Source organism: Orcinus orca, chromosome 7, assembly GCF_937001465.1.
Source record: "Orcinus orca chromosome 7, mOrcOrc1.1, whole genome shotgun sequence".
NCBI lineage: Eukaryota > Metazoa > Chordata > Mammalia > Artiodactyla > Delphinidae > Orcinus > Orcinus orca.
In genome coordinates, this window is record NC_064565.1 from 87,459,790 (window position 1) to 87,471,909 (window position 12,120).

General features: G+C 44.0%; 1 protein-coding gene across 1 annotated transcript in view; it reads left to right on the forward strand.

Moving 5' to 3' along the window:
* The first annotated feature begins 7,850 nt into the window (after positions 1-7,850).
* BMPR2 (bone morphogenetic protein receptor type 2) overlaps positions 7,851-12,120 on the forward strand; it is a 201,893-nt gene continuing 197,623 nt past the window's right edge. The window contains exon 1 of the mRNA XM_004262839.4: positions 7,851-9,221. Coding sequence (XP_004262887.2) covers positions 9,146-9,221 — 76 coding nt within the window. The 5' untranslated portion in view covers positions 7,851-9,145. The remainder of the gene's footprint in view (positions 9,222-12,120) is intronic.

Genomic DNA, 12,120 nt, shown 5'->3' on the forward strand with positions numbered 1-12,120 from the left:
AAACAGTTGTTTTAAATATAGCAAACCATTTTTCTGATTTTAAAGGCCTTGCATGTTTATTATTTTTTAATATTTATTTTTATTTATTTATTTGGCTGTGCCCGGTCTTAGTTGCAGCACTCAGGATATTTGTTGTGGCATGCATGTGGGATCTAGTTCCCTGACCAGGGATCAAACCTGGGACCCCTGCATTGGGAGCGCAGAGTCTTAACCACTGGACCACAAGGGAAGTCCCTTGCATGTTTATTATTGAAAATATTTAAAGGTATAAAAAAGGAAAAAAATTATTCATACAGAGACAACAATTTTGTTTTGATGTCTATTCTTCAATAGATAGTATGTATTTTTTTAAATAGCTCTTCTGTGTGTGTGTATTATTTTTTAAATTAATTAAGTTTTGGCTGTGCTGGGTCTTCGTTGCTGCGCGTGGGGCTTTCTCTAGTTGCGGGGAACAGGGGCTACTCTTCCTTGCGGTGTGCGGGCTTCTCATTGCAGTGGCTTCTCTTACTGCGGAGCACGGGCTCTAGGAGCGCGGGCTTCAGTAGTTGTGGCACGCAGGCTCAGTAGTTGTGGCTCGTGGGCTTTAGAGCACAGGCTCAGTAGTTGTGGTACATGGGCTTAGTTGCTCTGTGGCATGTGGGATCTTCCCGGACCAGGGCTCGAACCCGTGTCCCCTGAATTGACAGGCAGATTCTTAACCACTGCGCCACCAGGGAAGTCCCAATAGTATGTATTTATACAGAGAATTATACAGAGAATCTTATATACATACGGTTGAGATAATATATTATTTACATTTAACATTCTGATTTCCCAATTTAACACTGTATCATGGTCATGTCCTCATGCCATTAATTATTTTTTCTAAGTACCATTTTAATAGCTCTATAGTATTCCATTCTTTTTATGTCATAATTTACCCAACTGTTCCTTTATTGTTGGATATTTGAATTATTTTCAACTTGTTACTACTATAAATAACATGACAGGGAGTTCCCTGGCCGTCCAGTGGTTAGGACTCCGTGCTCACACTGCCGAGGACCAGTGTTCCATCCCTGGTCAGGGAACTAAAATCCCACAAGCCATGCAGTATAGCCAAAAAAAAAAAAAAAAATGTGATAGATGTCTTTGTCTGCCTTTCTGACTATATCCTTAGGGAAGAGTCCTAGAATTTCATAGCTGTTCTTTTTTTTCCAACGATCTTCTTTTTTCTTTTTGTTTGTTTTTTTCAACAATCTTTATTGAGAACCTATTCTGTGCTAGTTACTGTACTTGTTGCTGGGGATAGAGTGATAAATAAGAGATCATCCCTCTTTTTATGCTGCTTACAATCTAGTAGGGGAGAAAATGAAAGCAAGTAATCAGAACGCAGCCTGACAAGTGCAACATTAGAAGCTTATAAAAGATATAGAGGTAACACAAAGAGGGAATAATTATTTCTGTTTGGGATTTGGGGTCAGGGGAATCCTCTTAGAGGTAGTACTGTCTGACCTGGATGTTGTATGGTGGGCAAAAATTAATAAGACAATCGGGGGGAAAGGGCATTCTTGGCAGATATAAGTTCAAGTGTAAAGGCATAAAGGTGTGTTTGAGGAACTGTAAATTCTTTGGTAGCATAGAGCTCCTGAGAGCAGAGGCTTTGACCGCTTTGCTTAATGTATCCAAAGTAGCACAGTACAGAGCCTGGAGCACAGTAGACAATAAATACTTGCTGAACAAAGGAATGAATGAGAGGAGCTTGGACTTAGTTTTGTACTTCCCATTGGCTGAACCTAACTGGAAGCCAGTAGGCAAGGGAGTCTTGGAAATTTCGTTTGTAGGAGTCAGTCTCTGAACAAAGAAGAGAAGGGAAGGGAGTGGAACTGAGAACAAATAGGCAAATTATCTACACCTTTACTATGGCCTATTAACCTTGTATGATGTGGGGCATGCCTACCTCTCTAACTATGTCTCCTATGCTCCAATAAACAGTCCCCCTTTTCATTCATCAGACATACCAAGATTGTCTTAACTAGTTCAGGGCTTTTGCTTGTTTCCTAAGCCAAAAAGGCTCTTCTACCAGATCTCTGCCTAGCAGAGATCATTCTGATAGAATCCTTTTCATCATTCAAATCCCAGGTCAAGTGATACTTCCTCAAACAAGCCTTCCCTGGTAAGTTCTTTTAAGGTAGAATAGCTCTCCCTCTCATATTGTCTCTCCTTGCTAAAAGGTAATGTGGTAAACGTAATCTAAGGTGACCCCCCAATCATTCACATCCTTGTAAAATCCCTTCCCTTGGAGAATGATGGAAACTATGACTTGCTTCTAATCAATAGAATAAGGCAAAGGTGATGGGATGCCACCCCCCATGATTATGTTATGTTATATACAACTCAGTCTTAGCCGATTGGAGCAAGAGAGACTCTCCCTGTTGGCTCAAATGAATACGCTACTATGTTGTGAGAACAGTTATGGAGAAGGCCACATGGCGAGAAACTGTAGAGGCCTCTAGGAGCTGAGAGCAGCCCCTGGCAGACAGTCAACATCTGAATGAGCCTAAAAGGAGATTCTTCCCCAGAGAAGCCTTTGGATGAGAACACAGCTTGGCTGACACCTTGATTGCAACCTCGAGAGATTCTGAGCAGAGGACCCAGCTAAGTCGTGCCTGGACTCTTGATCCATGGAAACTGTGAGATAACAAATATGTGTGATTTTGAATTGCTATGTTTGTGTTAACTTTTTAAACAGCAATAGAAAACAAACACAGGTAAGTGCCATGAGAGCATGAGAGGAAGGAACTTGGCTCCCTTGTTCCTTTCTATATCATTATATCTAGACTAGTGAATGGCACATAGTTCAATAAACATTTATTGATTATATAAATGAAAGAATGAAAGGATGGATGGGGGGATGAGTGGATGAACTTCAGCTGGATGCAGGGAGAGGACAGGACTGGATCCTAGAAACATGGCTAGTGGCTATAGGCTAAGGAATACTCCTTTCAAAGGGAGAAGTGAATCCACTGGGCAGGTATTGATGTGGTTCAAGGACTACAGGGAGCCAGGAGATCTGATATCCTGTTTTAAGATTTCTTTTATTATGTGAAACTTATTTTTTAAAGAAATTCTAAGCCGTAGCAAAAATTTTAACCATATTTTAGTGTAGCTTAGAGAATAAAGGAGGGGTCCTGTTGCTACTCTTTGGAGGAAAGCAGAGCTCAGCGTCTTGCATTTGCAAAGAAAAGCTCTTACAAGGTGTCAGTAGAGAAGTCCAGACCAAATCAGGTAAATCTGTGGAAAATGTAAGTCCTCCTCCTCTAGGATTTGGATCTTTCACATACTTAGGGAAAGGCTGTGTTCTCCTGCTGTGAGTCATTCAGGATGGGAGGTTCAGATGATTCTATTTTGTTCTTAAAGGGAAGGGTTACCCCAGAAGCTAGGCTAACTAAAATTTCAAAAGTTATATAAAAAGAGAAGGAAAGAGATGGGACAAAGATCTAGGTTCCAAAAGCAAAGGTTTTTGTTTGTTTATTTTGTTTTGTTTTAAAAACTTTGCTTATTTCAGAAAGAGAGAGACTTAAGTTTGCTTTTAGGTCCAGAGGATGAGGGGGGTGGTGTCAGTCTCCAATTTAACTTTCCTTATACTTCACATCAGGGTTTTCCCCTCTCCCTACAACTACAACTTAATCTTACAAAAGGAGATAATGCCATGTCCCATAACTCAGTTAAATCCTAAAGGTTAAATCCTAAAGTTTCTAAGCAGCTTTTTTTTTTTTTTTTTTTTTTTGCGGTACGTGGGCCTCTCACTGTTGTGGCCTCTCCCGTTGCAGAGCACAGGCTCCAGACGTGCAGGCTCAGCGGCCATGGCTCACGGGCCCAGCCGCTCCGCGGCATGTGAGATCTTCCCGGACCAGGGCACGAACCTGTGTCCCCTGCATCTGCAGGCGGACTCTCAACCACGGTGCCACCAGGGAAGCCCCTAAGCAGCTTTAAGTTGCCTTCTGTTACTGGACCCTGAAGGGTGTTCCAGTGCTAACTTCTGGGCATCTGTATTGTTTTTATTCTAGAGTTAAGAATTTTTCTTCGACACCACCGCTTTATGATGATAGGCTTTGTTCTTAAATGTATTCATTATCTCTGAGCCCAGGCAACTCCTATTAGTCCTCAGAGGACATAATAGGGTTTCTGACTTGGTCCTTATTCCAATCCTTGTTCTAATAATCTACTTAGTCCTGCCAGTTCCCTCCTAAAATCAGGGCCTTACTTTGCTTTTGCAAGTATTCCACCTCAGAGGAAAGATATAATCCATGAGGAGCCATACCACCTAGTGAAGATCCATCAATCTTCGAGATGCTCTTGGTCTGTTCACCTGGATTTCTGTGTTGCTCCCCCCATTTCCCAGTTTCTTACACCAAAGTTTTTCTCATATGTTAGAAAACCCTCCTATACTACTTGTTGGGCTTTTGGTGATTAGAGTACTGGGGATTGACTTTCCTTTGGGCACCATGGTAGTTATTAAAGTTGTTCACAAATTTTCATGTCCTCCTACTTCTAGTCACGTGGGATAGAATTACATTTCCCTTTTCTCTTGAGGTCAGGTTTAGCCATGTCACTTCTTTGGCCAATAAAGTGTGGGTGGAAGCATTTTAATGGCTAGAGCAAGACACTGTAGACTAGCAATTAAAATTTATGATCCCTATTGTGGCAATCTTGAAAGCATGTATCTCAGTGAAGCCTCCAACAGTCTGGGGACTTCAGTGACTACAATGAGCAGAGTCCATGTAGTGGATGTTGTACTGAGTTCCAAGATCCACTCTTTAGGACTGAAACACCACGTCTCCCAACTGCTGGAAATATTGGTGGCTGACAGCTCTCAACTGGGTCCCTTTCTGGAGGGGTTGCTCTTGGCTAAAGAGAGCCCTCTCACCCAAGGAGCACCTCCCTTCCCTGGATGCAGCCCTCGTCCAATGATGGGTTGACGTAAGGGTATAAAGACCTAGCCCCTGACTCAATTTAAGACAATGTTGAATGGCCATCCTAATGCCAGAGCTCCCTGCAGAACTGGCTGAAGCCTCAATTTTGTAACTGTGCTACAGTTCAACTTCTCCCTCTGCTCAATCTTGTGACCCACAGTCTCCAGAGATTGTTCTTGAGAACACTACCCCAAAACCTCCTAGATGCAAATCTGTTTCAGGGTCTGTTTTCCAGTGAACCCCATTTGTGATGGGCTTCCTAATGACTTGTATCAAACATACAACGTGAGAACTAAACCTTTGTTGCAATAAGCTGCTGAGAAGTTTGTTACAACCCAGTTTATCCTAACTAGTACAGATAACAAACTTGCCTGCCCTGCCAATCCTTTGTTCTCACCAGAGTTTGACTTTTATTGTCTGTCTTGTCTTATTGGACAGATTGATTGCCAAGTTCTTCTTTTTCTCTGATGTTCTTTCTCATAGTGAGTGAACAGCCATGTCCCAGATGAGCTATTACAAGTGTCAACTACAAACTGGCACTCGCCATTGGCACTTGCCATCTACCTCTACAAGGATTAAATCAGGTGCTTCTGCAGCTGCTGATTTTCAACACCCCCTGAAAGGAGTTCAGGGTGGAGAGCAGAAATGAGGTTCTCTGTGCTCTGGGAAAAACTGGCAGAATGGGTCTTCAGATTGTTATTTTCAGGAGACGATTTTATGAGCCCAATTCTTATATCTAGTCATATCTAGAAAAACACTAAAATCCTTCATGGTGACGACTGCTCCTTGTGAATAGCAGAAACCTTCTGTAAAAAAAATATGGGCTTAAAAAAAAAAATATGGGCTTGATTACATGTATGCCCCCTTCACCAAAATCACATATATACTGACCTTTCTCCCTGCCTCTTTGGAGCAGTTTCTCAGAGCTATCTGGGATGCTATCGCCCGGGCTGCAGTTCTCATTTTGCCCCAAATAAAACTTAACTGGCAACTCTCACGTTGTGCATTTTTTTTAAGTTGACACAAGGAACAACAGAAGAGGGAAGAGGGTTGTATATCTAGTTGTCTACTAATTATTCATACTAAGTTGGTGGCATAATTTTTTTCATATGAATTTCCTAGGACCCTTTCTTCTTTTCTATATAACTTATACATTTATATGTCTAAGGGTACTTCTTAGGAAAATTTTTATGCAAATAAAAAATGAGTAATCAAGTACTTAATCCCAATTTGAGAAAGAAAAACAGTATACTACCAATTAATAAACTTTCTACACCTCTAACATACTTAAATCCTATTGCTCTGAGTGCTAGCTCTTATTTCTTGAAAGTCAAATGGTAAAACAATACCAGTTCCTTATTTTGGGCCTTTTGGGCAAAATAAAAATAAAATTAAAAAATATATATACATATAGTAATAAAGCTAGTGAATCAAAGTATATGCTTTTTTTTTTTCTTTTTAAGGGATTTTACTACAAAGAAAAACTTCTCTCTGCCTGAAGGGTAAACAGTATAAAAATATTTCCACTAAAAAGAGTCTGAGAATTCTGAGCTGGTATAACCACAATCCCTATAAGATATTTAGTATGATAACAGCAACTAGTGTAAGGAATGTGAAGATTTATTTACATCAAGTTCAGATAAAGAGATAAAAGGGGACTTGAATAAGCAAGCAAAGAGTATGACTTCAGGACTGTATATTTGAAGGTATCTTTGAACTGCCCTTAGCCACAATGAAAGACCAGCAAAACCAGTCTTCAGAATAACCCTTCTGCTTAGAAGGAGAAGGGAAGGCTAGACTTCACCTCTAAGATCGCCCTCCCACGCAGATTTTCCACCTCGCAGCTAAGAATTAAACCCAGACTTCCGATGATCATGGCGCCAAGCACGTCACCTTCTCCCTCTTCCCCCAGCAAAATCCCACCCAAGTCGACCAGATCCCTCAGGAGTGTGTAAGAGCTTCAGGGCGGGGGTGGGGGAGGTGGGAAGGATTCCCTTCCCCAATCGTGGTTGCTTGGGGTTTTGCAATTCAAAAAAACCCCTACTAAACAGATCCTCTCCGGATTCAAAGGAAGCTTCTGTACCAGCAAGACCTGCTCTTTTCCTCGGATGCGTAGACCCAACCCCACTCTTTACCTTGACGCGGCGACTCCTCACCGCAAATTTCCTTTCAAATGCCCTAAAAAGCCCCTAAGGCCCCCAGCCTTTGTGAATAAAGGCCCACCCTCGAAGTGGAAACAGCGCTGCATAGACAGATATGCACAGACAGCGGGACAGCGAATACAATTGTAAAAGAATGAGTTCTTTCTGGCTTTGCATCCTTTCAAATGTTCAGTACTCCTTTAGCTAAGGAGGGTTACGGTAATGGGTGCTTGAGGGAAGCAGGACACCGATTAGAGCAAAAATATCAATATAGGGGGGTGGTCTTTCCAAATTCCGGCTTTTGTTTGAGTCAGTGAGGGTAGCCCAAGGAGGCCAAGGTCTCCGGTTCTGCGAAAGGTGGGTCCTTCCCAATTCTTTGGGCTACGGACAGGCAGGCGCGGGCCCCAAGAAACAAAGGGGGTTGTTCTGTCCTTCGAGGCTTTACTCGAGTCCCAGAGGAGTCAGAGGCTAAATCACCGAGCTCGGAAGAGTTTGCCAAAGGCTGGACAATACATGCGGCCGCCCTCTCTTAAGCACGCAAATCCCAAGCGTGGACGTCTGGTAGGTGTGTGTGAGTGTGAAGAAGAAAGGCCAGTGCTGTCCATTGCGGGCTGCCGGCCCCGTCGTGCTCTGCCCTCAGCGGCTGCGCTAGGGCCGCGGAGTCCGCCTCAGTTAGCCCTGGAGTGAGGGGCGGGGCCGGGCGGGGCCGCGAGCGCGCAGGCGCAGTGCGGCTTCGTCGCGCCGCTGCAGCCGCCGCCGCCGCCGCCGCCGCCGCCGCTGCGGCCGACGCCCGCGCTGCACCACGGGCCCGAGACAGACTGGGCCGGGAAGAGCCGGAGACTGAGGAGGAGGCGGGGGCGGCGGCGGAGGCGGGGCGACTCCGGTGACCGGGAGCGCCGCAGACTGGCAGCTGCGGCGACTCCCCCCTTTGTGTCTGGTCTGTCCGGAGCCGCTGGAAGTGCTTCCCGGAGGGGCGCGGGGTGTCTGCCGCCTTGCTGCCCACCCCCTCCCCAGCCACCTACATCCGCCCTCCCGCCGCCCCCCACCCTCGGCCCGCGACGCCCGAGCTCCGCCCGGAGCCTAGAGCTGCGGGAAAGCTAGGAGGCGGCGGCGGCGGCGGCGGCGGCTTCCTCGGGAGGGGGGGGTTGTGATTCGCTCAGAGGAGCCTTCGACGGGAGAAGACGAGGCTTTCACAGTGGAATTTACCTCAGGCAAGATGGAGCGGCAGCAATAAAAAAGAGAGAGAGGAGCGCACCCGGGAGGGCTAGAAAGGGCAGCCTCCCGGCACCTCCCCTCCGCCCGCTGTCTCGGGGAGCTCGGGGCCCAGCCTGAGGACCCCTCCCCTCCCCCGCTTCCCACCGCCCCTCAGCCCTCCCGCCGGGACCTGCCGGACCCTCGTAGGATTGTTCCGCGAAGGCGTGAAGGCCGTGGGTTTGTCCATGGAGGCCAGCACCTTTTTCGATCCAGTTGAGGAAGAGGATTTGCTTTGCTCGAAATCGGAGTAAGGGAAGCACCGAAGCGAAACTTAAAAGGAATCTTGCCCTGCCGGAGCACAGGCGATGCGCCTCGGGCCGCCGGGCGCCGCCGCCCCCCGCCCGGTTTCGCTCTTCCCGGCAGTCGGGAACTTGTGCTGATCCTCGGCGCCCCTCGAATCCCCGCTCCCCACCCCTCGGCACCCTGGATATGTTTTCTCCCAGACCTGGATATTTTTTTGATATCGTGAAACTACGAGGGAAATAACTGCGGGGCTTTCTTCTTGTCTCCCTGCTTCTCCCCACAGACATGCCTTCACTTTGGGGGGCCGAGGCACCCTGTCCTGGGCGAATGAACACCCGCAGCCGCAAGGGAGAGAAATGAAGGAAATTTCGGCAGCGGAATGAAAGCTCTGCAGCTCGGTCCTCTCATCTGCCATTTGTCCTTTCAAACTGCATTGTAATACGGGCCGGATAAGACCGACGAGAGCGAGGACTAGCCTCCCGGCCGCGTTTCTCCGCCCTCGTTCACTTTCCGTATTTCTTTTCTCTGCTCTCCTGTTTCTTGGCTGGCCCAGGGATGACTTCGTCGCTGCGGCGGCCCCGGCGGGTGCCCTCGCTGCTGTGGACCGTCCTGCTGGTCAGCGCTGCGGCCGGTGAGTAGCCCCGGGTGGCGCGTCCGGGCCACTTCTCCTGTGGTTGGCGGGGGAGGGAGCCTGCAGAGGCCGAGGCCTGCGCTCGCCTGTCGCAACGCGGCCGCCGATCGCCCGGTACCTGCGCGCCTTTCCCAGTCCTTCCAGGGAACTAACCTTTCACGTTGACGTGTAGTTTCGAATCCCCGCACCTCGTATTCCCCACCACTTCATCCCACCGGCGCCGGGGGCGGGGGGGGGAAAGACACATTGGGTGTGGTATCTTAACATTTTTAGCTGTGAGGTAATGCAAGGATTAAAAATAACATTTTAATCACCAGTGAACACTGTCTATTATGAGATCTTTGGAAACAGACCTGTAGATTTTTTTTCTAATATAAAGAAGCGGATTTGGCTTACAGTAAAAAGAACATCAACTGTAGAACGTATACTTGAACCTTATTTTTAGATGTAGATCACTCTTTGAGAATCCATATTACTTTCATTATTCCAAAATGTTCCCGAATGAATTGAATAAATAAATGTTGAGGAAGGCAGAACTGTGAGATGCTTAGTATGCTGTACAATATTGTTAATTGTTATTATCGTTAGTATTATTTTGTTCCGAAGTATGTTAGTAATAATATTTTCATCTTTTCAATCTGGACAGTCGTATTTTATATGCTTTTGGAATTACTGCTGGGCTTAGAAGTATTTTTGGTAGCTTTTCACTTAGTCATCTGGCATCTATTGACTTTCCTGTCATTGAGACAACTTTGACCTCACATCAGACTTCTAGGAGATTTGAGTCCTGAAAGTTCTTTTGACATTTTACTGAAGCTTAAAGGGAAATGGTAGTCATCCTTTGCTTAGAATATTTTGATTTTAGTTCTCAGACACCTTAGGAAAAACCTCGTTTCATTTGCAGTTGCTTTTCAAGCAGTCTTTTGGTGATTTGCTTTTAGAAATTTTGGGGAGTGAATCATACATATAATTCTTAAATTTGGTTTAGGATGGCCAAATAGATTATACATCGAAAAATGAATAAAGGGCAACATAACACCTTTCCAGTTATTTTTTCTTCATAAGTGTAATATTCACTTTCAGTAAATTTTTCATTGCAATGTTAGACACGGACAGTGTTTATTTACATTTAAAAAGTCTGCATTGGGAAGATACTGAAACAGTTTTTGAACTTTCTTTTGTGCTTTAGATATTGTTGATTAATGTCTATTACGTTTGTGATAGTTGTGTTAACATAATTTGAACTTCTGAATTGAATGTATTTTGACACTTATATTTTAATATTCTTAATCATCACAATTCATTTTGGGGTAAAAGTGAATGATTTTTCTCTGGAGTTCTTTATATTCTGTTAGCTATCTAAGTTCTCTAGTAGTAAGCCATGTGGTCCCTGTAAAATATGAAGAGAGTAAAAGGCGTTAAGTTCAAGCAGTCATTCTAAGAGGAGAAATCTCAGAGTTAGACTTGTTAGTGTTCTTTGTTATTCTTGACCTTTTTAGAACATAGATTCTCATTTATTGTTGACAGGCTTATCATTTTGTGATCAGAACTGATAAAATAAGAGAAAGAACAATTGACTTAAAAATAAACTTGATATCTATTTGGTAAATAAAATATTAGAATAATGGCCCTTAAAAGGGATGGATTAAAGTAATCACTGTTTAAAAGTGATTTTAGCCATCTTTTTCTTTACTGTTACATAGCACCAGATGCCAAAATTTGTGAAATTGGATTTCAGAGCTGTAACAATAATAATAATAGTATTTATTGAGTGCTTGCTCTGCGCCAGCAACTGTCCTAATAGCTTTACATGTATTTTCTCATTTGATTCTCATGACAGTTCTTTACTCCAGGTTCAGTTATGCTCCTTTTATAGAGTGAGTGAAGTATAGAGAGTTTAGATAACTCACCACACAGTCAGTAAATTGTGGAGCTAGAATTACAGTCTGTTCCCTTACCTATCACATTAATGATGACAGCAACTTCTCACTCTAATTGGGAACATGAGAGAGTTAGTGTCTTCACCAGATTAGCCTTTGAAAAGAAGCAAGGACCCTTGACAGGATCTTGGTACAGCACTGGTCGCGCAAATGTCATGGTTCTAAATGTGTAAGACTTTGCCTAATATTGGAGTGGCTAGAGCAGTTTCATTAAGTGCAAGGTGGCTAGAGAGGGCTTGTGTGAATTTGGGTTATATAGATGCAGTGATATAACTAGACATGTGCAAATGGTACAGCTGAACGGGAAAATAATACTGGAAGACTGATATCACATCTCTCTATGGGGTTGTGGATAATCCTCTATATCTTTTGAGTCCCTCTTTCCCACTTACTCTATTTAGTTCTTGGATTCCTTAATTCTAAGAACAGTTAGTATGCAAAAATTAGAATTTATAAAAAATATGTGCTTGTTTGGTTTATAAATGATTTCTTTTTTTTTCTTTTTTTTTTATGGTCTGGAACAGGGGCATGAAGCTGAACTTGTTCTTTTTTTTTTTTTTTAATATTTATTTATTTATTTAGGCTGCGCTGGGTCTTAGTTGCAGCACGTGAGATCTTCATTGTGGCATGCGGGATCTAGTTCCCAGACCAGGCATCGAACCTGGGCCCCCTGCATTGGGAGCAGGGAGTCTTACCCACTGGACCACCAGGGAAGTCCCATGAATTCTTAATTTTAATAAAAGGATACAATATAATGTAATACTTAATTTAAAGGTCAGCTTCTGTTTAAAAAAATTTTTTTTTGAAAAAAAAAGGTTGCCAAGCTTTTTATTTAGGTTGTAGTGGTTACAGATAACATATCTAATCCTATATCCTGCCCCACCATGTGCTGCCCAATGAGCAGACTTAGCTACTCTTTTCCCTCCAGTCTTAGTTCTTGTGTTCATCCTTCTTGTCCT